Below are 26980 nucleotides of genomic sequence, written 5' to 3'. Positions count from 1 at the left end.
GTCATTAACTGTGTCAAACGAAATTTAAATCTATTGCAAATATTTCAAATTGAAAACATGTTTAGCCCGCGCTCTATTTACTCAGTACCGCGGCGATTATCAATCTGTAGGTACTTTATTAGGTAAACTAGCTTACCGCCCGCGGCTTCGCCCGCTTCGTCTAAAACCTAATAAATAACTACTAAAACCTTCCTCTTGAAACACTCTTATCTATTAAAAAAAACCGCATCAAAATCCGTTGCGTAGTTTTAAAGATTTAAGCATACAAAGGGACATAGGGATTAGGGACATAGGGACAGAGAAAGCGACTTTGTTTTATACTATGTGTAGTGATAACAAATATACATTGAACTTTATTAAACTTTTTTATTTATAATATTATCAGTAAAATAACCACTAGACCAACGGTCTCACCCTTCGATGCGAAGCTATATAAGGCGGAAAATAAACTCAAAAGTTCAGTCCAGTCAGAACGTTGGTCATGAAACGTTTCATTTTATTATGTCTGGTGATTGTGTGTGCGGCTCGTCACAACCACGGCCGTGACCGTGACCACGACAGCGACGAAGGCGATCACGACAATCATGGGCGTGACCACAACCATGGACAGAACCACAACCATGGGACCGATTACTATAGCTACAAAAAAAAATATTATCATCACGGTCAGCGTGGACGCCTCAATATTAGTTCAGGTACCTACGTAATAGTGATTCTTTTTAGTGGAAATATTTTGAAAATGTGGTTTTTTTTATTATAATTAATCAAGTAAAGATATTATTTATAGAGGTCTTGTAATAGAACAGTTAACGAGACTACGATAATTATCGTATTTAATAACATTAAACAAACATTTTTAAATTCAATTTTAGCGTGAGTAAAATTTAATATAAAAACTATCATTATAGAGTACTTAAGAGAGCATTTAAATTTAAATATTAAGTGGACACAAATTAAATATTTTAAAAGTCGCTTGCGTGCACACTTAATGCGACTAGCTATACCTATTACTTGCTCTGTGGCGACTACTAGGGCTTCATATTAATTTATTAATGTTGACAGAATAAAAATTATGTGAAAATGACGTAAAATTATTGTGGATCACAGATCTAGTGCTAGATCTGTGTTGTGGATTAATGGAAAACAAACGAATAAAAGTCAATGCTACTATCTAGTGCATATACCTATATATTTAAATTAAATGTAAAAACAAAATTATCCTTGACTTCGATATCAGTTCTCAGTCCTACCACGTCCTACTTAATATTTATAATATGGGTTTAAAATATGTATTCTGTAGGTATGAATTCTTAGGTTTACGATAAACAGGGAATGAATCATAATATCTCTGCTGTTAATAATTATCATGTATAATAATAATTATTATGTACACCATTTTTGACAATATCTTTATTAGTCATAGAGAGTAAAGTTTGTCTAATTGGGGACTCATTCAGTGTCCAAATTCCAATTAATAAATAATAAAACTATATTTTAAGACGATACAAATGTATCTACTTCTAGAAGAAGTCTCATTGAATAAAAAAATGTTTAAGTTAGAAATAAAAACATTAACTTAATATAAATACACCTTATAAGCATTAAATACACAGTGCGGGTTGTCTTATCGTAGGTATTTTTATTTTATGCACTTAACAAGGCATGCAATTATGTTAACAACATACTCACGAACGCAGAATACATATTATATTAACGATATGAATTCTAAGATTAGAAAACAAAAACATTCTTGATTATTTTGCTCTGATTTTGAAAGCTTTCACCAGCAAAAAGCTGTATAAATTGGTTAAATGTATAGTATGAATACCTAAAATTAAATGTTTTGCAAATTATAATATGAATAAAGATAAACTCCAATTCCTTCCACAGAAGACCCCATAGTCCACAGTTCACCGGGGGTGTTCGTGGGAGGGTACAACGTGACGAGGCGCGGCAGACGCTTCGAGAGCTACCGGGGCATACGATATGCTCAGCCTCCTGTGGGGGAACTGCGGTTCCAGGTAATGAAGGAATGAGGAAAAATTGTGAAATAATTTTAAATATATCATTTGGTTGGCTCCACTGGCGGAACTTCTAAACATGCCGTTACCAAGCTCTGCGCAGTGTTGCTGGTAGCTGGTAGCATGATGACAACAACACCGGAATCCATTCATACAACTTTTCTGTTATGCTAATATGTATGACTTATGTGAATACGAGGTTTTTTTATTATTACGGACATATTAGTCCATTGAATGAATCCCTCCAAGGGGAGTCTAGAGTGCGTGAGTAAGTAACGTAAGATGTTTCTTCGGAAACATGTCAAGAGTCCCTAGGTAATAAACATACTAAAACCCCGGGCCACTAGGAGGAGCCCCGGAGTGGGGGGAGGGGGGAAATGGGTCCATTTTTTCATTTTTCGCTTAAATCTCAAAAACGGTACATGTTAGAGAAAAACTTTCAATGAAAAGTTGAAAGGCCATAAAATTATCTACAAGTTGTACCTAAATCATTTTTTCCTATATCCTACCGTTTCTGAGTTATACGCAGTAAAACATGATTTTGGCTCAAACAATTTCCACATCAATCGATAAAAAAATATTTCTTTCTTCCAAAAAACTCAAATGTGCAACTTGTGACCGGTACTGATAGATTGCTCTTAATTAGGTCTATAATTTGTAAAATAAACACATTCCTCCATGGAAGCCTTTAGGAGGAATCGATTGTCAAAATATTATATTAGGGCAGTTTGAGTTACTGAACTTGATCTTTTTATTTTTTTCTTCCAAAAAACTCAAAAGTGCAACTTGTGACCGGTACAGATAGATTGCTCATAATTAGGTCTATCATTGCTAAAAATACCAGATTCCAACACGGAGGCGTTTACGGGGAATTGAATTTTATCAGGGTAGTTACGATATATTATGAACTTTTTATTTTTTTCTTCCAAAAAGCTCAAAAGTGCAACTTGTGACCGGTACAGATAGATTGCTCATAATTAGGTCTATCATTGATAAAAATACCAGATTCCACCATGGAGGCGTTTACGGGGAATTGAATTTTATTAGGGTAGTTAGTTAAAAAGTTCATGTATCGTAACTACCCTAATAAAATTCAATACCTCCTAAACGCCTCCATGGTGGAATCTGGTTTTTTTATCAATGATAGACCTTATTATGAGCAATCTATCGGTACTGGTCACAAGTTGCACTTTTGAGTTTTTTTGGAAGAAAAAAAATAAAAAGTTCAAGTATCGTATCTACCCTAATAAAATTCAATTCCCCGTAAACGCCTCCGTGGTGGAATCTAGTATTTTTATCAATGATAGACCTTATTATGAGCAATCTATCTGTACCAGTCACAAGTTGCACGTTTGAGTTTTTTGGAAGAAAAAAATAAAAAGATCAAGTTCAGTAACTCAAACTACCCTAATATAGTATTTTGACAATCGATTCCTCCTAAAGGCTTCCATGGAGGAATGTGTTTATTTTACCAATTATAGACCTAATTAAGAGCAATCTAATAGTACCGGTCACAAGTTGCACTTTTGAGTTTTTTGGAAGAAAAAAATAAAAAGATCAAGTTCAGTAACTCAAACTACCCTAATATAGTATTTTGACAATCGATTCCTCCTAAAGGCTTCCATGGAGGAATGTGTTTATTTTACCAATTATAGACCTAATTATGAGCAATCTATCGGTACCGGTCACAAGTTGCACTTTTGAGTTTTTTTGGAAGAAAAAAAATAAAAAGTTCAAGTATCGTATCTACCCTAATAAAATTCAATTCGCCGTAAACGCCTCCGTGGTGGAATCTAGTATTTTTATCAATGATAGACCTTATTATGAGCAATCTATCTGTACCAGTCACAAGTTGCACTTTTGAGTTTTTTGGAAGAAAAAAATAAAAAGATCAAGTTCAGTAACTCAAACTACCCTAATATTATTTATTATGTATTTTGACAATCGATTCCTCCTAAAGGCTTCCATGGAGGAATGTGTTTATTTTACCAATTATAGACCTAATTAAGAGCAATCTAATAGTACCGGTCACAAGTTGCACATTTGAGTTTTTTGGAAGAAAGAAATATTTTTTTATCGATTGATGTGGAAATTGTTTGAGCCAAAATCATGTTTTACTGCGTATAACTCAGAAACGGTAGGATATAGGAAAAAATGATTTAGGTACAACTTGTAGATAATTTTATGGCCTTTCAACTTTTCATTGAAAGTTTTTCTCTTACATGTACCGTTTTTGAGATTTAAGCGAAAAATGAAAAAATGGACCCATTTCCCCCCTCCCCCCACTCCGGGGCTCCTCCTAGTGGCCCGGGGTTTTAGTATGTTTATTACCTAGGGACTCTTGACATGTTTCCGAAGAAACATCTTACGTTACTAACTCACGCACTCTAGAACTTTTTATTCAATGGACTATATGTCCGTTAATATAAATTAATATGTAAATCGTTTATTTTCTACCATAATTTGCTACATACATTTAATGACTTGCTCCTAATATAGTTAATAAATCCTCGTCCTAAATATTAAGGCCAAATGACATAAAAACAGCAACTAAAGAGTTTTTACAGCCCAAATGGTAAATAGCATAAATAAAAAGTCTAATTGAATAAATAAATGTTTGAGATTGTAATTATTTACAGCCTCCAAGACCGATCCACTACTACCCGGATATGGTGGACGCACGAGAGGACGGACCAGCGTGCCCTCTCCCCGCACCGCCTGGATATCCCGTAGATGAAGATTGCTTGACGGTCAATGTGTATACCCCCTTGAGGAGCGAGAGGTAATTGAGAAGGAAATCATTATTGCAACTATTATTTATTCAGTTCTGATCTTTAAAATAATGCTCCATAGTTATTCTCTATGGACTATGGTTATTATGGAAGTTGGGGGGTTTAGACTAGGTATGGCTCAATATCTACACAATTAAATCTATATAAATTGGAGTAACTAAATACTTATTCATTTACGAGCTTTTGCATTTGCATTTTCACTGCTCTCGTTTTTTCTCTTACGTATTCTTGCACTTGAACGAATCATCATAATTATGTGCTTGATCTAGCACTTATTTACCACTAATTGTAAGCTTCTGTCTATTGTATATTCCAGAAAAGGAAAACTCCCAGTGATCTTCTTCATCCATCCCGGAGGTTTCTACTCCATGACGGGTCGCAGCGATCTTGCTGGACCACATTATCTCCTGGATAGGGATATCGTGCTGGTCACTATTAACTACAGACTCGGGGCTCTTGGTAAGTTCTCGTGTCATAAAACTATCATATTGATAATAAATGTGTCACTATAATAAATTGTTTAACAATATAGTTTTACTTCTTATGATTGAACCGATTTATATTCATAATATTATCTATTATGAATAAATCGGTTACTGACGATAAAACAAGTTGTTTAACAAATCAGGTTATAAGTTTAACCAATCTGCCCATATCCTATGAAATCTTTGCTCATATCCCACCAAATGTTTTGCAGGATTCCTCAGCACAGGAGACGAGTTGGCTCCCGGCAACAACGGGTTAAAGGACCAAGTGGCAGCTTTATGGTGGGTGCAGAAGAACATCAGAGCGTTTGGTGGAGACCCTGATAACGTGACGGTGGCGGGGTGCAGCGCTGGCTCGTTCAGTGCTATGCTGATGATGATGTCGCCTATGACGCGAGGTATTTAAAAACAACTTCAATATTATTTTGTCATGTAAATTCATCTAATAATTTATGTAGGTTCCTATCTAGTGATGTTACACCATAAATTTGCTCAACATTTATTTGAGAATCTTTCTGGTGATGTCGTTAAAGGGTTGAGAAGTCGTCATGTGTTGCACGTTACGAGCATTATTTTTACTTTCCCTTCTTTATATAATATCCACTTACATACTTACAAAAAGCACCAAATACCCTTTTCAACAAAATGGAGAATGTTCACTAATTTTGATTATTAGCACTCCATATTCTCTGTCAAAAATAAATAATACTAGTGAAAAAATTACTTCGATACGTCAATTAGTTTCCGATTTAGAAGTAAAACAAGTTGTAAACGCCCGGTGATGGTGTGACGTCACACCACAACACGCTCAATCTGGCTCACTGTCCGCTAGCGATCGCGCGCCCGTGCCGTCGAAATTATAATTAAATACTTTTAAAAATGTCCAATCCAAATACCAGAAAATCATGTGTTGTTCCTAAATGTAAAAATACAACTACCAATTCGCCGGATAAGTTGTTTTTTATAGTTGCAAAGGACGTAAACTACATCACTACATAGTATAAAACAAAGTCGCTTTCCCTGTCCCTATGTCCCTATGTCCCTTTGTACGCTTAAATCTTTGAAACTACGCAACGGATTTTGATGCGGTTTTTTTTAATAGATAGAGTGATTCAAGAGGAAGGTTTATATGTATAATAACATCCATTAAATAGTGGAGAAGTACTGTTATTTTTGAGGTTTCTAATGTGATGTCGTAAAAAATTACATTTTTTCCGCTTACATTGCAAAACGAATTTATCAAAATAATGTACTAAGTATCATACACATTGAAAAGGTCTACAGAAAAGTCCGCTATGGTATATGTCTATCTCTTATGGATAACCCACAATATCTTTTTTTTTGTCATTTACTTTTTACGACAAATAATGGCTAATTTTCGATGCGATTTTAACCAATACAGCATTAATCCTTAACCAATTAAATACCTTGAATACATTGTTCATTTAATATAAATCTATATGGCCCTTTACACCGAATGATTTAAGTGAATATTTTCGAAGATATTACAGATTTAAAAATTGCGGGACATAGCGTTTGCGTACCAGCCGGCCGCCCGGCTATGTATTTTAACCCGTGCGAAGCCGGAGCGGGCCGCTATGTTTTTATATATAACGTTCACAGTTTTTCTGTAGTGTATTTAGTATCAGCATTGCACCCGTGCGAAGCCGGGGCGGGTCGCTAGTATTATAATATTTTGAGAACATTGCAGCTGTTTTGCGTTATCCTTTGTTTTCTATACAAGTTTTAATCTATACTAGACTGTGCTTCTGCTCTGCTCGTATGGGCTAAGTATAGGTAGATAGTAAGTAGAGGCTAGTACGATTTTTTCTTGTTTTAAGTTGAGAATGATATGGAGAACTATACTAAAATATAAGTTGGTCGGGGGAAGAATTAAACAAAAACAGGGTATAGTTCCACACAAATTCAAATGTCAACAGGAAAATGAAGATAAACCTCAGAGATCAGCAGTGCAAAAACGCAATCGTATAGAATATTTTGAGAAACTATTAAATAAAGATGAAACTTTGGCATGACTGTTATTTTATTAAACGAATAATAATTACTATTATTGGACTATTAACGAAATTCGCGGACGAAAACCCATCAAAATACTGCGCAAGCTATAACACCTACTACAGCGCTGCCGACTTGATACTAAGCGCGGGGGCGCGGCCGCGCGGTGCGTTGTGACGTGACGTCACAAGCGGTCACGTGACTATTAGCGGGACTCGATATTTTTCGAAACTTTGAATGCGTATAAAATCAAAACTACTTGGTATTTTTGACCACGACAAAAACTAGTGTATTTGTATACATACAGGCTTTACTGAGACACAATTTCAAGGGATTTGGCATACCTAGTAACATTCTTCATTGTATCATTCACTCATTCCTTTCAAACATAACCAGGTCTCTTCCACCGAGCAATCTCCATGAGCGGTTCACCAATCGGCAAGGAGCCACTCCCAACGGAACAGAAACACCTCGCAGTGAAGCAGGCGGAACTTCTGAACTGTCCCACTAACAGTTCAAAGGCTATTATTGACTGCTTGAAGACAAAACCTTGGAAGGAACTGGGCGACTCGCTGCCTGGATTCTTTGTGAGTAACAAATATGCAAGTTAAATGGCTCGTATTAAGAACTGGACTTAAATTAAACACAGTAACATTCTTAGATGCAATATTGGCCGAAAAGCTAAGGCTAATTCGATAGCAATATTGTCAGATATATTACCATGCTATATTATATTACGTTTATATTTTCAGTGAATATATCATTATAAACCGTACACCGATATCGGACAAAATGTCTTATCATCTAAGTTTTAGTCGATAGATTTGAATATGCATTTAAGTATATCGAAAAGTAGAACGGTGCCCGTTTTTAAAACCTGCCCGTACTAACGGTGCAGCTTGCCGATAGGATTGGATTGCCATGTATGACCTGACCTTCCACTATAGCCATTTTTGTGATATATGAGTCACACGGATCAAGTTTCGATCTCGATCAAGTTAACTGTTTACTTATAAGTACGAGGATGACACATTAGAAATAACAGAATACTGATCGTTTCACAAAGAAGAATTTTTTTACACTTTAAATAATTTCCTATAAGTACGTTCGTAAAGGCCAATCTAGCACACGCCGAGTACTAATTTTTAGCAAAAAATCCTCGCTGTTATATGTATGCCAAATACTTATTAAAATGTATATTAAGGTACAATTTAAACAAAAATAAACTACATAATAATTTCCAGGAATTCGGTCGCTTCGACCCCGTGCTCCTGTGGTCCCCCGTGGTCGAACCCGACTTCGGCCAGGAGCGGTTCCTCACTATACAACCAGACGTGGCCATTAGAGAGAGGAAGTTACATGCCGTCCCTAATATTATCAGCCAGACACAGGATGAGTTCTTCTGGTTTGCGTACTGTGAGTACTTACATTTTTTTTTGAAGTGAAAACTTCTTTAGCGGCGTTGAGCACTTTTTCTGTAATGGGTATAAAATCTTAAACTCGCGTCAGGACACGTGACCTGATCGAAAAAGCGTAAGACGGATACCATTCCAAAATATCAAACATGCTCAACGTTAATAATCAAGTTTTCACTTCTGCCGGCACTCCCGGAGTGCAACCCGTCTTTTTTTTTATATCAGTTTTCTGGGTATGTGAACTGCCATTTTTAAATAAGCTTTGTTGACCAATTGTAAAGTTGTATTTCATATTACATTCCTGATATTAAAAAAAAATAGCGAAAATTGTACCTACTGCTGACGTATATTTTAACGACAAAGCCAGAATTAATATGCTTTTCTGATTCAATACTACAAGTATATACCTTGGCAGGGTACAAATAGACAGTAGGCTTCATTCAACTAATAACATCACTAGAAATGTGAGTTACTTATTTTAAACTCTTCTACACCAGTAGGTATTTCCCATTTGCAATTTACAGTCGTAATATTCATATTATAATCTAAATTAATAACAATTTCGAGTCTACGCGGTCTTTTTGACGTGACAACGATAAAGCCGGCTGAACGCACGAAAAAACATGACTCATGCGGCGTTACCTCGCTCTGACTCATCTGAGGCGTTCCATGTAAGGCTTGAAGTACGAGCGAGAGCGCGGAACGAGCGACAAAGAAGCACACTCGGACGTTGTCACGTTCAACTATCGTCAGTAAACCGACTTTACAGACAACCAATTTTTTAATCAAATTATTTATTTTCAATTCCCAGACGTAACCACCAACGAGACACTATACAAACAAATGAACCAAGACTGGGACCGCATAGCTCCCATAGCCTTCCTCCTCCCGCGCGACAACGCGACTCTCCCCGCTAGAGCACTACGTAAGGAGTACCTGGGAGATCAACCTTTGAAGAATGATGCGAGTAGTTCAAGGAATTTGGGCAGGCTGTATGCGGATTCTATTGAGAGCTTGCCGGTTTATAGGTAACAAGAATATATATATTTTTTTAAAACACGTCGTAAATAAATAGCCATTACTTCAATCGCTTTCGAAGTATTACATACTAGCTACGCTTCGCGGTTTCACCCGCGTGGCTCCGCTCGAGCACCTGTTGGTCTTAGCGTAATGATATTATATATAGCCTATGTGCCTAATAGCCTTCCTCGATGAATGGGCTATCTAACACCCAAAAGAATTTTTCAAATCGGACCAGAAATTGCTGAGATTAGCGCGTTCAAACAAACTCTTTAGCTTTATAATATTAGAATAGATTCTGTAAACCAGTGGTGAATTATGACCTAAATTCTCATAGAAGACAAAATATAGGCTGATGATAAATTGGTAATGTTTACGTTGAGTTAATAAATAAATTAAATTTCAGAATGGCGAAGCTTATGACGAACTACTCTCCAGAACCAGTGTACGAATATGAATGGGCGTATATTGGAAACCACAGTCACTTTGAAGACCCTAACACTAACAAACCTTTAGGTAAAAACAGTTTTTTTTTTTTCAGTTTTATTATACAATCGTTAATTATTAAGGTAGTAGATAGGGTATGTTAAAAAAAAGTACTTACAATTGTTTCCTTTATATTTTTATGAACATAATTGCCTAAGATAATTGCATTTTGTTAAAAAAGATCCCTTGTCAACATTCTTTTTTCAAAACGTTGCATTTTCAAAATACATAATATGTATTGAAAACAAACCACTATAAAATATAAGTACTGAAACAATTTTTTAACTTCTCTAATATTATGTGCTCTAAAGATATTTTCACTTTACAGGCGCGGCTCACCACGACGATTTAATTTATTTGTTTACTTTGAGCTATCGGTTTCCCGCCATCGGTCTAGAAGGAGAAGACGCCAAATTGGTTGACAGGATGACAGCAATTTGGTACAATTTCGCAAGATACGGGTAAGGCTGAGTCTATATGACAATTTAATGAGAAAACGTATTGTGTTAAAAAAACGTAGCTATTGTAGGTACATAAGATTTTACCTGATTATTTTTAATCGATAAAAGTAAAGTTCCTATAACGAAGCTATAACATTTTATTAATATTATGTTCTATGAATAAGTCTATAATATACCTCTAAATATAGTTTTACGCCATAGGCGATATCACAAGTGGAAAGCATAATTAATCGATATTATTTTTACATAGCAAAATAAATATTAAATATTTTAAATGTTTTAGTAAATAACAGTAATTAAAGGCGTCCACTAAACACAGACTAAATTCAGAATAATTTATACTTCTGAACTTCTCTGTTTCATATAACAATATTTTAATGGTTTTTCAGTGATCCAAATCCTCGTGAAGACACACCAGAATTGGAAGGACTTAATTGGCCAAGAACAACGCCCGAAGATATGCCGTATCTGCGAATAGACAACAACTTTACACTTAAAAAAAATCTGTTCAAAGATAAAGCTGTTGTATGGGACTCCCTGTATCCTATGGAGTATTAATTTATTATAATTTAATGTATGTTTTATAAGAAACCGTTTAAAATATAAATAAAAGTTTATTGTTGCAAAATGTGTACATTATTTAAAAATATCTCACTTATATTACAATATCATGATCATGATATCATTCTCTAAAAGGTGTTTAAATTATACACCAGCTCCTCCAACTCCAGCAAATTTTTGGATAATTTTGTGTGCATGTAGGAAAAGTTGACAATAAGATTTTTATAAGTAAAATTTCAAAAATAATATTACATATTTCACCTATCGTACCGTACCGTTAAATCTGTTTTGCGTTAGACTGCATTAATTAGTCTGATTTTTTTTATTTCGATCTATGAAAAATATTCTAGGCACGCTTTTATTACTTTCAACTACAAAAGCCCAACCCCTCCAATGTAAATTAAATGCCACAGAATATCCTACTAATACTACGGCCACACTACCGTGATATGCCAATAATTATTGCCACAACTTTAACAACACCTAGGTGTAACCACGACTTATGGGCTATGGCCATAATTCTACAATGCCAATCAATATGACAAATGGCGGTAGGCAATAGCTCCGGCGGCGGTATTCTTTCGCACATCAAAGAAGATTACCGCCGTAATTATTGCGTATGCGGCCACACTACTGTTTGTCCAGTGTGCAATATGAGCTCACCGGCGACGCACGTATCGACATGGAGTGGTCAAATGAAAAAGCGCTCGATGGCGCTCGAATTTTTGGAATTATATTCTAATCCGAACCGTCTCTTTAGGATACCCGACAGAAGAACTATAAAAATAGCAGTGTACCTACTACACATCGATTTTTATGTCGGATCAATCAAAATTTATCATTTCCAAGTATAATAGATGATTTGAAAAAGAAAAAAGAATCCTTGATGAATTATTACAGAAACCATATTATATATTAATTAACTAATATTTTTTGCTGCGGTAAATGCCAATAATTACCGGCATATCTAGGTAAACTCTAGTGTAACCACACCTTCATGCAGTAATTTAGACGGTAATTTTATGCCATAATTATTGCGGTAACAGCCCGGTAGACGGTAAGGTAGTGTGGCCGTAGCATAATGCTATCCTATTCTTTCACGCAAATACTACTGAACCGATTAAGAATCTGTGATTAAGAATGAAATTTAGCACACATATAGATGGTAACTTGGATTACACATAGGATAAGTTTTATCCCGAAAAACCCACTAGAACGGGAAATACGCGGGATTTTCTTTGAAAACGAGGGCGAAGCCGCGGGTGGAAAGCTAGCGAAACGCGTTTGAGTAGTAGCCACGGTCATCGGCAGGCGATCATTATCGGCAGGTAGCGGCAGTATTTTTTGTGATTTTTATAATAACAATAGACTACTCTAAACTCTTTGGTTTTATATAAATAAAAATAAAATAAAATAAATAAATAAATAAATATATTAGTTTGATAGTTAGTGTCAAAATCAATATCAAAATGTCAACTGTCAACAGTCAAGTGTGAAAATGTCAAATTCTCGCTATCATTTCGTGTTTGTTGCTGTTTTGCGGCTTACGCCTTCCAAGTAAATAATCAAATTATTTATACTTACTTTTGTGCTCTTACATAACGTAGCTTGCAAAAGATGTACATTTACAGATATATTTTACATTTACTTTCAAATATTCGCGTTTTAAATCAAGGTTGCGGAGAGTTCTGTGGAATTAAACATTGCTTTCTGCATGCTGTTCATGAACCTTTTAACCTACTTAAATGAAACTATTTATGCTATATATTGCAGTAATGACTGAATATGATATATTTTCAGAAACTAATTTGTGACAACATTATTTTAACGGAGGAATTTGGAAAGATCGGTATCAAGATGCAAAATATTGCAAATTGGTGGACTCGAGCCGAATTACTCGCGGGTAAATATTATACTTTATATAACAATATGTGACGATAAATAGCAATAACTAAATCAAACTTTTTGTTTTCTACTCTTATTAGTATGTTTATTCCAAGAAAATTGTTTTTGTAACTATATTACTCAAGATATTTTACTCATAACCTGAGCTTTTGTACACTCTATTTGCTAATACAATAACCAAAATATTGACATAAATCTTATTAGACTTTGAATATATTATATATATAGAGACTGTTCATCACTACATAGTATAAAAAAAAGTCGCTTTCTCTGTCCCTATGTCCCTATGTATGCTTAAATCTTTGAAAAAAAAACACTTTAAAATAAAAGCTTTTATCATCAATATTGTATTTAACTTATACACAAATGACCAGGAGAGCATGAAGGCTGTGCAGCGTCTCGAATGTGGCGTAGTGCATGTGCCACACTGGTGGCTCCACATTCTGAAGAGGCCTGGAATGAGATATCAACTGCCTCGCCTCCCGACTCTGTCTGGCATTCGTTGAGAAACTGTGTCGCTTATCAGGTTGTGTTGTATGTTACCATTTATTATATTTAATAGTTTTTTTTACAAACATAAACAGTATAAATGTAAAAATTATTCCTTTGATCACATTATGTTCATAATAAACCATTATTAAGTACTAAGAATTTTGCTTTTCAGCATAGAATTCACAAATTTTATCTGTAAGGACTCGAACAGAGGGTATCATTTAAACAGCAATTTTCATCCTCAGCATTGGTTTTAATATTTACAATATTCAACATAACATCTACCACATTACTTATAACACCATTAATAATATGAATAATCCAATTCATTTTAGATAATTTTCATTTCCATAAGTGGAATATTAGTCTTGTTCTTCAAACATGCTACCAACAAAAATTTGCATATGCCACAATTCTCAAATCAATTAATATACAGTTGATGAGTCTAACTAAGTTTAAATATTGTACATAAAAAATTCTGTCTCTAAATACTGTTAAAAATATGCTAAAAACTGTTAAAATCATATAGTTAAAAATATGCTAAGCCGACGGAGGTCACTGGTTGACCCCACACAGGTTTTTCCTAGTGGATTAACCAGGGATTTACAATTTATATGAGTTTGTAAGAAAAAAAAACATTGTGAAACCAAAATAAATAAATTTTGAATTTGAATTTGATACATAAATGAATTCAATCACTTTCAGGCCGGTGTCTGGCACAGTATGTTGCTCAAAGGTGTTGACGATGTTATACAGCCCGCTGCATTCAAATTAGCAATGGTTTTGAGACATACACCTTCTGAACTGACTGTTAGGTTGCTTGCCGAGTTGCTGCAGTTACATCCACAATCGGTAAGTCATAATAATATTTATGGATACACTTTTTTCTGTATGTGTTTGTCCCTGAATTCAAAATAGCTGCAAAAAAATTTGGAGAAAATAGCTTTGAAATTGAATGTATTCAGGATTTGAGTATGATATAGAATTATAATTTGAATGCAAGCAAATTACAAATACATGTGTGATAGCTATTCCATTTAAGTACATAAAAATATGCGGCATTAGTTTCACCACTTATAAGAATAACTGAACAGATTATATAACTCAAACTTTTTTTTTAATCAACCAGACTTCGTTTAGAAGCTTCAACAAAATAACGAAAAATAATAATAAACTTACCATAGCATCTTCAAATGGAAATAATGATGAGCATATTTTATAAAAAATATTGCAGATGCAGAAATTATGCATGAAAGATAAAATTATTACCTATGTAAAATAGAGAATACATATGAATAACAAAGAGATTTTTATCAATGGTAATGAAGGAGACTATTGATATTGATATAGGATATTGGTTCTTACAATAACATGGTATTATTATGTTAAAGTTTTCTGTTAAATATTTATTAGACTGCACCATAGTTCAATCCTTGACCCTTTTGGCTGCACGTTTCAAAAATAGTAGCTTCCTTTCATTATGTTGTCATTGTTTAAAATCATGTATTTTTGCAATTGATATATATTATTTAAAGTTTCGTTTCACTCTTTAACTACTCAGAATAGCCAATGGATTTTAATGATTTTTGATTTGAATGATTTGTCTTCATTTGGAATTTCTTCTTCCTATATTTATTGATTTATTTCTAATTTATATAAATAGGTAATAATTCTTACAGAAAACATAGTGTACCATACCCAAACCTGAATGAAAAAGCTAGCTATTAATGAAAACATTAAATTACAGCAAGACCTAACATCCTACATCCTAGCGCTGCTAACAGACGACGAGGCATTTTGCAGCAGTTGCAACGACAGCCCTTCAGAGCCAGAATCAGACACTCCTATAGGAGCCAGTCCTACAGAAGAGCCAGAAACGGACACCGCTATAAGTGTCAGTCCCATAGAAGGGCCAGAAATGGGCTCCGCTATAGTCAGCTCCACAGATGAGCCAGAAATAGGCTCTGCTATAGTCAGCTCCACAAATGAGCCAGAAATGGACTCCGCTGTAGTAAGTTCCACAGAGGGGCCAGAAATGGTCTCCAGTACAGGTATAACGGTACCTCTGCGAGATCTACAGTTATTCGGAGACTGTGAACTTGCAGTATTGTCAGCTTCAAGGGAGGAATATGATGCTCATGCCAAATTGGTGCGAGCGGAGTACTCGAAACTTAATCAGAAAAATTATGTCGAGTTGAGGATTAAGGTTAGTTTCTATTATTTGTAAAGTAATAAAAAAATATTTCACTCATATGAGCAGGATGATTCACATAAAGTTCTACTTTCTGAACTTACTATCTACTTTCTACATCTGAATTCGTCCGTTTGAGGTTGTTAAATGGTGATCAGTAATATAATTTTTTTTTTCGGAATTTGAGTGATATTATTGTGAGAAGACTGTCCTGTTCATATTTTTATTAATCAGCCCAGAAAAAAATATAGTAAAGGCAATATACAACAGTTGTATTACCGCTTAATATAAACAAATTGACAGGCTATTTACGTACCTACTTATTCTACATTTCCTACTACACATTTGATTCAGTAAATTCTAATACTATCTAACTTGTACTTTAAACATTACCATTTCCAGATACTAAACCAACTTATACAAGTACCGAAACTGTACCAAACCCCAGAATTCGAAAGTTTCGAAGGAGCAGCCCGTGAAAACATTGACCGAGAGATCTGCACATTGCGGGAACATTTGCTCACTGGAAGGCATGACTAGGGATGGGCCGGGACTAGTTCCCGTGATTATGAATATGAATAAACTATTAACTAGTGACTGTGTTGTTTAAAGTGTAATTTGAAGGTGTTGGACTATACTGTGTTGGACTGTGCTATGTTGCGTAAAATGTGTTGGACTGTACTGTATTGTGTAAAGTGAACTATGAAGATGTTGGATTGCATTTGGTTTTTAAAAATGTGTTGGAACACCAAACAATATTGAAGTGTGAGGTGTTCTATTAATACCGATGGATGTCTATGATATTAAAATCAAATGAAAATATTTTTTAAGGCAACAGTGTAGTGCTTTTGCCAGTTACTTCTGTATCTAACGAAAATCCTTTTTTTACTATGTATATGTGTATGTACATAATACAACTGAAATTTACAAAATTTGCACTGCTGCGTCTTTCCAAACTATACAAGGCCAGTACGCAACGGTGTGAAACTAATCACGTATAGTTTGGAAATAACTTTTTTACAAAGTTCTTCCAATCTATACAACAGCAGTACGCAAATACTCGCGTATACTTTGTACTGAAGTATCGGTCAATTAAGGAAAGCTGGCATGTTCACAGTACTCACACTTATGCAATTTCACTTACAGTATGTTCAAAAATAAATGCGACTCTAGTTTCATTTTAGACTTGAATTGTAAAATGGTGCGTTGTTGATAAATATATGCAAATATAATTATGAAAGCTCTCATAATTTACCTGTAAAATTATAATTTAAAAGTAAATCAATTGATGAAATTAATTATTTATTCTAATAATAATCAATTGGATAAAAGAATTAATAATCATTCAATTATCAAATAATAATTAAATTTCAGGTCATAAAAACAATACAAATAACACGTGTACGCTCACTCCCAACACACGGATGGTTATTTTGATAATGATTTAAATAACGGACGTTTTCTTATTCAAAATCAAATTCTTTCATTTACTGTATCACAAAATTCTTCATAGATTTTTAGATATTCGTACTACACACATCACCCTGTATTTATAAACAATTGCAAAATAAAAGCTACACATAGGCCGAGAGATACTGACACAAAATTTCGGGTCATTTGTAACAGAATGGCGGTTCTACAGGGGTCTTATTACGCAATGACAAAAAGAAAAATGATGGTCAGAACGCTGGTACCGGCGGACTAGTCGCGTGGGCGTTAGTCGAACTCGTCGGATAAATAGCGAAAGTCAAACGATTTGTAACACAAAAATTTTAGAATTTACCGATAGCCCATAAAAAAGATGTAGGCGGTAGTGTCATGCCATACTTTTCCGGTGTAACTTACAGCCCCCCATACCGACGCGATGCGTTGATTTAAAAAAACAATAAAATAAATAAAAAATAAAATAACGCCCACTGACGATCATTTTTCTTTTTGTCATTGCGTACTAGACCCCTCTAGACCGCCATCCTGTTACAAATGACCCGAAATTTTGTGTCAGTATCTCCCGGCCTAACATGTGCAATGTGTAAATGTGTTGACGTTCCAGCTCTTCTTAATATAGGTATAAGTAAGAATAGCGCTCCAAAACATACAGTGCCAGTACGCATGCGGACTAATCGTGTATGTTTCGGAGTAAGCGCGGCGTCTTTCCATTGCTCGCGTTTATATTATTGTATTGCTGTTTTGAAATCTATTATTAAAATGCATGTGTATTGTGTATATGTCGCAGGTTTTTCATAAAATTAGGTTTTTGATCAAAAACCAAGGTTTTTCATTAAAAACCGGAAGATGACACATTTTAAACTGAATTTCATCAAAAACCTGTAACAATCCAGATTTTTGATCAAAAACCTGAACTAGTTTGGGTTTATGATCAATCTGATTGGATTGAAGGAGAATATTGATTGGATCATGGATGTAAAATTTTGATAAATCAATGATTGTTTTCTTTCTACTAAGTTGCAAATGATGATGGATTGTTTTATTTATTTCATTTAAATTTGTCATAAAACAAAGCAAACCCGTGATTTTGTCAAGAACTTTATCATACTATTTCAGGTTTTTTATCAAAAATCTGGATTGTTACAGGTTTTTGATGAAATTGAGTTTAAAATGTGTCATCTTCCGGTTTTTGAAGAAATACCTAGGTTTTTGATAAAAAACCTAATTTTATGAAAAACCTGCGACATATATAATGTTGCGTACTGATCGTATATTTTTTTTTATCGAGGATGCTTGTGTCTTCATTCCCGACTATACTGCACGACTTACAATTGACAATAGTGCTAAAATGTAAGAATCTAATAAGTCTAGAAGAAGACGGTTGCGAGGCGACGGAGCCCTGCGAAGCGGGGCTATTTTTGTGTAGTTAAAAAAAACACGAACCTAACCTAGCCCATAGGTAACCCTTATATCTGTTACCTATTTACTTTTCTAAGCTTAATTAATAATATTTTTACTCCATATTTTACTGAATCAATCAAGAAGAATAAAAGTAGATAGATATAGCTGTACAAGTCTTTGATTGCCTATATATTTATTATTTCGCTCAAGCGTAAGTGGTGTAGTAGGTAGCTATATTTATGTTTTTGCGTACTGATCGTGTATAGTTTGGAACAAAGAAGCAAGCATCCGCGTTACAAAGTATACACGATCAGTCCGCAAAATTCGTGTATATATTGTAATAGCAAACTTAAAAACAGCATTACAAAGTATACACGAGCAGTTTCCTATGGTTGCGTTCTGGCTATGTATAGTTTGGAAATACGCTGCACTGCTATTGCAGATGTATTAGTGAAATAAAATTATCATTTGGTTCCTTTATTTACACACATTAATAAAGATTTAAGATTTTGAGTTATTTCTGAAACTAGGACTTTGAACTATAAACAATAAATTAAATAAATTGCTTAGAGAGGACACCACAAACAAAATCTGTGCGACAATCGCAGTAGCACGGAGCGGCTAGTTAGTCATTGATATAAGCGATGTTTGAGTCGCTTGGCTCTAACTCGCGTTACAAATAGTGTAGTATCGATGCCCTCTCTAGTACGTAGTACATAGTAACTCAATGATAAATTACTGAAATATTCACCTTAGATTATAAAACAGTTGTCTCTTTCTCACTATTCTTCTTTATTAAATGGTTAAGGGGTAAATTATGAATAGGTATAATATGTTAAAACTGTGCTGTGCTTATTATTAAGATATACATATTAGCATGCAGTAGTGTGCAGTGTTTAGCTTAAGAACCTTTTTAAGTTTAAGTAAAGTGGCTTGAAGTCAAGTTTATATATGTATATCCAAAGCATTTGTGATAGTGACTGCTGTGTGATTTTATAGTTTAAGAAAATAAAGTTTTATAAGTTTTTTTCTTTTTTTTTGTATTTGTATTTCATAGCATAGTAGTGTTTTTTTTTTTATGTAGAACTTTGATTTTTATTTTGACTAACTACTATGCTAATCATTTCTTTAACTATTATTTTAAGAAATAAAGGTGTTATTGTGAATAAGTTTTACCATATTCATAGGATAACCTAAGTCATAAGGATTATATTCATAGAAGTATATTTAATTAAGTAGATAGTGCATTTTTTACGAGAAATAGGATATAAGACAAGTAAATTATTGTTTGTAGCTACTGCAGCCTTATATATGCATAATTAATAAGTATTAAATAAAAATGTAAAATAATAAGAAGTTTATAGATTACCTATGTTGTCTTAAATTAGATAGGAAATTGTTATTATTTAATTTGTAATGAACTTGACAATATCATGTAATCTTTATTCATTATTATATTTTTTACATGGGTAAAAAAATGGTTTATGAGAGTAAGATTGATTGATAGTAAGAATAGTTGCGCGTATGACCAAAAAACAACTACAGATCTGTAAAAAGTAATAACTAATACATATTATGTTATAGCCTTAAATATAGCAATTTCGATAACTAGGATAACTAAGATATCAAAATTGGATTAGTTAGCCAAATTAAATTTGTAAAAATTCTAAAAGTGAATAATATATCGCAACATTTGTATGTTTTTCAGTTACAAAAATTTGAAATGTATATAATTTTAATAAAGTATATCAGGCCTTAATGTATCGTTTTTATTTAAATCTCCATTTTATACAATACTCCGGTAAGTACTTACTCATGTAATTTTTACGTTATTCCTTTCTGAAATTAATGCTTTTTTCGCAAATCAACAATACCAACTCGTTTCGCATGTTTGTGCGAATCATAAGTACAGTAAAATTAAGTTTTAATGTAAAAAGCTTTTAATATTTGTTACAAAAGAAAAAAATGCTATTTCAATTTCACTTGTATCTGTTATCTGATAGAACAACGAAAAAAAAAAAGTTAGTCTATGATTTCTGATCTCTTGTCTTTGTTTAGCATAGGGATGTGCTGGTTCATTCGATTCAGAGTTCGAATGGAAATCGATTAGATTATAATTCAATTAATTTTCATATAAAATATTATAATATTGTTGAAACAGCAATAACGTTAAATATTCAATTCAATTTATGTGCAGTAAAAAGACAAAGGTAAAGACCGTCCTAAATTATAATACGATTGCAATTCTAAAACATTTCTGACTTTTCACTCAAGTTGATACACAATTTTTTTTATCATAAGAAAAAAAAATCTTGTTATTACTTATTATATGTTATATGTTAAATTAGTTCATATGGATAACTTTTCAACGTTTAATTTCCGGATGCACCACAATACTAATCTTGTTAAATTGACCTCTTAAAAAAACTCGATTAATCGATAGTTCGTTATTCTTTATGCGCTTGACAACATCGAAAACTCTTCGTAGTTCGTATACACGTCACTATTTTTTAAAGAAAAATTAAAAATATGGCGCACAGAGCAAGATATGGCGATTGTCTGAGCTCTGATAACTGTTTTTAGTTTTTAACTTTGATTTTCATGGTGAAAATACATACATTTCTAGGAATAATCTTATAATTTTCAACTGTATCTACATAAGGACATTTTTGGCGTAATCTACAGCAGGTAAAAAGTACAGAACAATGGAGAAAGGTCTCGATCGAAAGGGCAAGGCACGAAGCGTCCGAAGGGTTTGTATCATCGTTTCATTAACCATGATGTTCGCAGGCTATGTCTTGGCGCGGAAGAGAGGATCGCGGGAATCGTTGGGCTGAGAACCGCCCGCGGTCACCCGTTTGGGAGATGAGGCGCAGTTCCAGTCCAGATAGGGGCCACCAAGCGTCGCCTCGAGACAGACACAGAGAGCGCCGCGACCGCGTCGACCGTTACGACCGTGACCGCGATCGTCGTGATCGCGACCGTGACCGCGATGACCGTTACCGCCGTGATCGTTACGACAAACGTGACCGCGATCAACGTGACAATAGGCGTCGTTCTCCGCGCCGCATAGACGATAAAGACATCCCAAGCGCTCCGTCCCCTCCTAAGATAAGTAACGACAGACAGAAGATTGACTCCCAGTCTAGAAGTAGATCCCGTAGTAATGATAGACAAGAGCCTATCGTTGAAACATATGAAAATAAACACGAGAACCAAGATACGCAATCAAATGCATCTCCTGGTGACTGGATATGTCAATGTGGCTCTTACAATTTCAAACGGCGCCAAGTATGTTACAGACGAAATTGCCAGGGTAAGAGAGGAGATGGTGTGGTATATGGTGGTGACGATAGGAATGGCTCAGAAACAAGCCCCGGTATTACTAAGAGACTGTTATTTAGAAGATTAGATGCATTAACTACTGAGGAGAAAATATTAGAAGCAATTAAAGATAGGTGTACCAAGTCAGTGCTCGATTCAATAGCTGGTATAACAATAGGTAGAGAGACTTTGACTGGAGCTTCAAAATGCTTAGCTTATATTAACTTTAACTCAATAGCGGACTCGACAGCGGCACATTCAGAATTATTAGCTTTGGATCCTCCTCTTAAGATAGATGGACGAGAAGTGTTAGTTTCATATTACAATGAAGTGCAAAAGGTTCAAAAGAATATGTCAAATAATTCAGATTATTCGGCATATTATGCTCAAATGTCATATAACACCAGTCAAGCGCTTTCCGAAGCAGACAGGGTAAATGCGGCAGCTGCAGTAGCTCAGTCTGCTATCTCTGCAGCACAAGCTCGACAGCTTTCATGGACTCCGGTATCTGTTCCAGTTTTTGTTACATCTACCTCACAAAATGCAGCTGTAACTAACATACCTACTGGTGATGGTAAAACAGTGTACAGCCCACCAGACGTGAGGACTTTCATGTACGATGAAACATCAGGTTACTATTACGACCCTGCAACTGGGTTATATTACGATGGCAACACCCAGTACTTCTACAACAGTCAAACTAGCCAGTACATGTACTGGGATGCAACAAATTCCACATATATTGCAGCCAATCAAAATCAACAAAATACCAACCAGCCAAAACTCCAAAACCCACCGACTGCTACAGTAGAAAACACAATACCAAAAGAACCAGAAGAGAAAAAGAAAAGAGACAAAGAGGATAAGGTTAAAGTTGCGAAAAAGATTGCAAAAGATATGGAAAGGTGGGCTCGGACGTTGAACCAAAAGAAAGAAAATGCTCGTAGCAATTTTGTTATGGAACAGCCACTAGACCATGGAGCGAGTAAGGGTTCAGCAGACATAGGGTTTTCTGTTCTTGGAGCTGGCCCCTCTATAACGCCGCACATGCGAGAAATATCGCCACCGCCGAATACTGAAGAATTTCTTATTAAAAGTCTTGAAGTTCCAGTTGACTCTGACGAGGACATCATTGACTGGACGAGGCTAACATGTTTAATTTGCAAACGGCGTTTCCCATCTGCAGAAGTGTTAACGAAACACAAGACATTGTCCGATTTGCACAAGCAGAACTTGGTAGAATTTCAGAAAAAGAATGATTTGTTGCCGCAAACAAATGGGTATAGGGATAGGGCGGCGGAAAGGCGATTAAAGTTTGGTGAAGATGAGCCTACTCCGATTCGTAAGCGATACGAGAATGATATGCCGGCGCCTGTCGTTTCACACCCACCTCCGTCAGTTGTAGACACGATTGGTGGTAAAATGCTGCAGAAAATGGGTTGGTCTGAAGGTCGAGGATTGGGAAAGGAGGAACAAGGGAGAATAGCTCCAATAGAGGCGGAACAAAGGCCTAGCTTGGCGGGACTAGGACAGAAACGCGGAATATACACTCCTACACCTGGCTTAACATATAGAGATACTGTAAAGAAACTTATGATTGCGAGATACAAGGAAGTTGTCGGTCAAGAGGAGGGAAATATTTAGGTGAGCTATGCTTTTTTATTTTCATTATAATCTTCTTTTGTTCGCAGGTTTGGATCCCAGGTCAGTGTGATTTATTAGAATTCTAAAGATAATAGTAGATTATTTTTTTTGGTAAGACTTGATTTTAAATGACTGCAGTTTATAGGTATTCAATAAATGCTATATTGTTTCTTTATGTTTATTTTGTTTGTTGTGTTTTATCCTGTTGGATACAGTAGACAACAAATATCATGCTGTATCTTTTGTTATCTTTCAAATAATTGACTGCAATCGCATTTATGCATACAGTTATTCTTTTTTTTTACAATAAAGGAGTTATGTTATCTATGAGCTATAAACCTATGTGTGGAAGGTGCAAGGGTACTTTGTCGATCCTATCTAATCGTTTGATTCTATTACCCATAATAGATACGGCGCTACCGATGAGACGCAACCATTAAGATGTGCCCAAGCCATCTTCGGTAAGTTTCTACTATTTTCTACCAATTTCTACCTAATCAAGCTTTCTCAACAGGTTTCACAGGTAATGTATGTAAAGCCCTGGATGATGAAGACATTTTTTTACAGCTCTAGCATAAACATAATTGTTTTTGCTAATGACTTCACTATTCTGCGTTCAATTTCGCTTAACTAACAATGAGCGCAGAATTTTGACAGTTGACACTGACATTGACATATTCTAAAAAAGAAGAAGAAGATTAATTAACAACAGAGTTAGATAAAATCGAACATATACTAAAAATGAACGGTGGACTAAATCGGATTTTGTACGAACTGTGATATGACTGTGATATTGTGCTGCCAAGAAATGGTGAATGTGTTTTTGTTGTGATTTTACTGATGTATGTGACTATTTACCTTACAGAATGCTTCGCGGGGCTGCCTACGTCCATACAAAGATGTATAAAGTTATAATAGTTATGCCCACTTGTAGTTTTTAGCTTAAATTAAAATACGTAATGTTCAAGACTTAATAAAGGCACATTGTTTATAAATTAGTGATTATTGAGGATCTAACAATTTTGAACAATTAATTTAATTATAATATTTTTAACAATTTCTACTTATTATTTGGTAAATTGATTATTTAATTTTTTTTTTATGAATTTCATCAAATGTTTTTAGGATCAAAATAGCGTAATGGATTTCTTTCTTTAAAATTTAAGTTAAAAGATAAATTAACGCACCTTCACTGCATTTACAGTAAATTTTTAAAATTCATTCCAATAAGATTTTCGGATTTCATGTATTATTGTTATGTATTTTTTTGATGATAGAATCATTAAGCTTTAGAAAGTTAAGTTGAAACGAATATAGAGCTACTTGATATTTGTAAATAATTAATTTTAGTAATATTAGTACCTAGATTATTTAATAAATAATGTTTTTTATTGTAAAGAATGCGATTATTAGATTTAGATACACAAGTTGTACAAAATATATTTTATAATAAACAGGTGTTATTAAAATAATTTGCGTTTTATTTTTCACCTTCATAAATAAATATCTTATTGAGGCACAATTTATTGTGTCTTTAGTCTTCATAAATTTCATAAAAAATCACCGAAAAGTAACCTATTTAATATTTTTTGAAGACTGTATCCTATGTAACCTACTTATATTATAAACGTGGATGTTTGAACTCCCACCTAAAAAGGACTGAACCGATTTTCATGAAATTTGGCACACACAACTAATAACAACTTTGATTAACACAGAGGATCTAAGACATAATTCAAACAACAGGTTACAGATATATTTTTTTATTTAAAATCAGATCATATGTATGTAAATAGCAATTTATAATCAAAGACAGTCAGCAGGCGGCCTGTCTAACTACCCCTGTATGTGGAGTATCCGTAGGGGGTGAGCAGGAGGGGTATGTGGTAGTGTTCATCTTCTTTTGTGTTGAAAACGATCTGGAAGAAATTAATTTTTAGTTAATCGTTGCTAAAAATGTGTACTACACGCATATTTATACCTATAAAAAAGCAGAAGAGTTTGAATGTGCTTTGAACTAGCTGTCAAGAACTAGGTACTGGAACGATTTCAAAAATTACATTCACTCTATATTAATTCATTGTTGCTTTATATTATGTTGCATATGCATGTGATCCTTGTGATCATGTTGTGATCTATATTCTATAACATTATGCAGGTACTACAAGAAGTCGGGTGAATAGCTTACAAATAAGAAGAAAGGTGGCATCTTAATATCGAGAAAAGCAAGCGATTATTTTTATCCGTTGATAACATATTGTAATTAAAATATATTTATCTCTTAGATAGTTTATCATGAATTTGCACATATAAAAGTTATATCTGTTTTTGTGATAAATAATAATATTGGATTCCACCGTACAAACTACAAGTCATCAATTTTATCAAAACGTTACATCCGAAAGGTCACAAAAACAAATTTTTATTCCTATTTGCATAATTACATTATTTTTATATAACATCGCGGATATTGCGTTTCTAAAAATCGGTCAAGCTCCCTTCGAGAAATGGAAACTTGCTCCGAGACACAAAAATTGTATAACTAAGTATTAATATACAACGATGACTCACTATTTCATTAATATTCTTTGCTAGTTAATAAAAAAAAAACAAATACCTCCACATAGGGATACAAAGTCTCCTTATTAAGTTGTTTATAATAATCCTCGACTTTGAATTTTAATTTATAAGTTCCCACCGCCATAGAATCTTTTGTAAATGGAAACTGAATCCGCCCGTCGCTAGATGTCACTGTATTGTGCCATAATGTCCAAGAATCGTCCTTTTTCTTGTATAATTCGACGAAAACACCAAATGCTGGTCTTCCAGTCGATGTGTCGAGCACGTGGGTCGAAAGCACAGGCCGAGACATCTTTGTAACAACGTCAAAACGTAACTGTTTGCGTGATATTAATATATTTATAATAATTGTTGTGTTTTGAGGTTGGGTTACATGAACAATTATGTAATTATCTCGTTTGCCTTGATTTTACGGATTAATTTAGTAATTTGTATTTGTGTAGATCATTTATGGATGGGTTCTTTGTTTACTAATATCATAATTAATTAATTGCTTCTTTTATCAATTGGTTTCCTTGATTAAATCTTATATGTAAAATTCTCGTGTCACGGTGTTCGTAGTTAAACATCTTTATTCTCATGAAAAGTTGTGTGCATACACCAAATTTTATCAAAAATAGTGCAGTAGTTGTGTACCTATATTTTGAAAAAAAAACGAATACGAATGTAGTCCCGCCCTTATATTGCTGATAACACTATCTCTGTGAGAATAGCGACAAGACATAAAATTATTTATTTAC

The 26980-nt window shown here is 34.3% G+C and overlaps 4 protein-coding genes across 5 annotated transcripts; 3 read left to right on the top strand and 1 right to left on the bottom strand.

Annotated features, from left to right (window-relative positions):
- Positions 1-447: 447 nt before the first annotated feature.
- LOC149478558 (carboxylic ester hydrolase-like) lies at positions 448-11324 on the top strand. Its single transcript, XM_089709317.1, has 11 exons — positions 448-695; positions 1891-2021; positions 4661-4803; positions 5130-5272; positions 5511-5696; positions 7711-7901; positions 8559-8730; positions 9541-9757; positions 10156-10265; positions 10564-10696; positions 11086-11324. Exons 1-11 carry the CDS (start codon positions 482-484, stop codon positions 11252-11254), a joined length of 1809 nt encoding a protein of 602 aa, XP_089565443.1. The 5' UTR covers positions 448-481; the 3' UTR covers positions 11255-11324.
- A 1461-nt stretch (positions 11325-12785) lies between these two features.
- On the top strand, positions 12786-16742 carry LOC149478557 (uncharacterized). Its single transcript, XM_089709377.1, has 6 exons — positions 12786-12814; positions 13058-13160; positions 13537-13688; positions 14360-14506; positions 15402-15860; positions 16248-16742. The coding sequence occupies exons 2-6, from the start codon at positions 13115-13117 to the stop codon at positions 16383-16385; spliced, it is 942 nt and encodes a 313-aa protein (XP_089565503.1). The 5' UTR covers positions 12786-12814; positions 13058-13114; the 3' UTR covers positions 16386-16742.
- Positions 16743-21235: 4493 nt separating this feature from the next.
- On the top strand, positions 21236-25123 carry LOC149478556 (RNA-binding protein 5-like). Of its 2 annotated transcripts, XR_016317454.1 has the most exons (3): positions 21236-23660; positions 24069-24121; positions 24526-25123. XR_016317454.1 is itself a non-coding variant. In XM_089709610.1 (2 exons), the coding sequence occupies exon 2, from the start codon at positions 21486-21488 to the stop codon at positions 23658-23660; it is 2175 nt and encodes a 724-aa protein (XP_089565736.1). In that variant the 5' UTR covers positions 21236-21380; positions 21483-21485; the 3' UTR covers positions 23661-25123. The 2 variants fall into 2 exon arrangements, 1 of the variants encoding a protein (XP_089565736.1); XM_089709610.1 differs by having other exon boundaries at positions 21236-21380; positions 21483-25123.
- Positions 25124-25407: 284 nt separating this feature from the next.
- LOC149478555 (putative 5-hydroxyisourate hydrolase R09H10.3) lies at positions 25408-26571 on the bottom strand. Its single transcript, XM_089709428.1, has 2 exons — positions 26278-26571; positions 25408-25579 (listed from the first exon to the last, which is right to left on the bottom strand). Exons 1-2 carry the CDS (start codon positions 26530-26532, stop codon positions 25493-25495), a joined length of 342 nt encoding a protein of 113 aa, XP_089565554.1. The 5' UTR covers positions 26533-26571; the 3' UTR covers positions 25408-25492.
- Positions 26572-26980: the final 409 nt, after the last annotated feature.

This window comes from Colias philodice, chromosome 22, assembly GCF_061535455.1.
Source record: "Colias philodice isolate Cphi_HAF_F1 chromosome 22, ilColPhil1 Martin Lab GWU primary, whole genome shotgun sequence".
NCBI lineage: Eukaryota > Metazoa > Arthropoda > Insecta > Lepidoptera > Pieridae > Colias > Colias philodice.
This window is presented reverse-complemented; position numbering and strand designations above follow the sequence as displayed.

What these genes read in the sequence shown, in the direction of transcription:
- LOC149478558 (XM_089709317.1), top strand. Translation starts at nt 482, where the DNA reads ATGAAACGTTTCATTTTATTATGTCTGGTGATTGTGTGTGCGGCTCGT. An exon ending in ACGCCTCAATATTAGTTCAG is followed by an intron (nt 696 to 1,890) that starts GTACCTACGTAA and finishes TTCCTTCCACAG; the next exon opens with AAGACCCCATAGTCCACAGT. An exon ending in TACAATTTCGCAAGATACGG is followed by an intron (nt 10,697 to 11,085) that starts GTAAGGCTGAGT and finishes ATGGTTTTTCAG; the next exon opens with TGATCCAAATCCTCGTGAAG.
- LOC149478556 (XM_089709610.1), top strand. Translation starts at nt 21,486, where the DNA reads ATGTCTTGGCGCGGAAGAGAGGATCGCGGGAATCGTTGGGCTGAGAAC.
- LOC149478555 (XM_089709428.1), bottom strand. Translation starts at nt 26,532, where the DNA reads ATGTCTCGGCCTGTGCTTTCGACCCACGTGCTCGACACATCGACTGGA. An exon ending in CTTTGTATCCCTATGTGGAG is followed by an intron (nt 25,580 to 26,277) that starts GTATTTGTTTTT and finishes AATTTCTTCCAG; the next exon opens with ATCGTTTTCAACACAAAAGA.
- LOC149478557 (XM_089709377.1), top strand. Translation starts at nt 13,115, where the DNA reads ATGCAAAATATTGCAAATTGGTGGACTCGAGCCGAATTACTCGCGG. An exon ending in GAAACTGTGTCGCTTATCAG is followed by an intron (nt 13,689 to 14,359) that starts GTTGTGTTGTAT and finishes AATCACTTTCAG; the next exon opens with GCCGGTGTCTGGCACAGTAT. An exon ending in ATGTCGAGTTGAGGATTAAG is followed by an intron (nt 15,861 to 16,247) that starts GTTAGTTTCTAT and finishes TACCATTTCCAG; the next exon opens with ATACTAAACCAACTTATACA.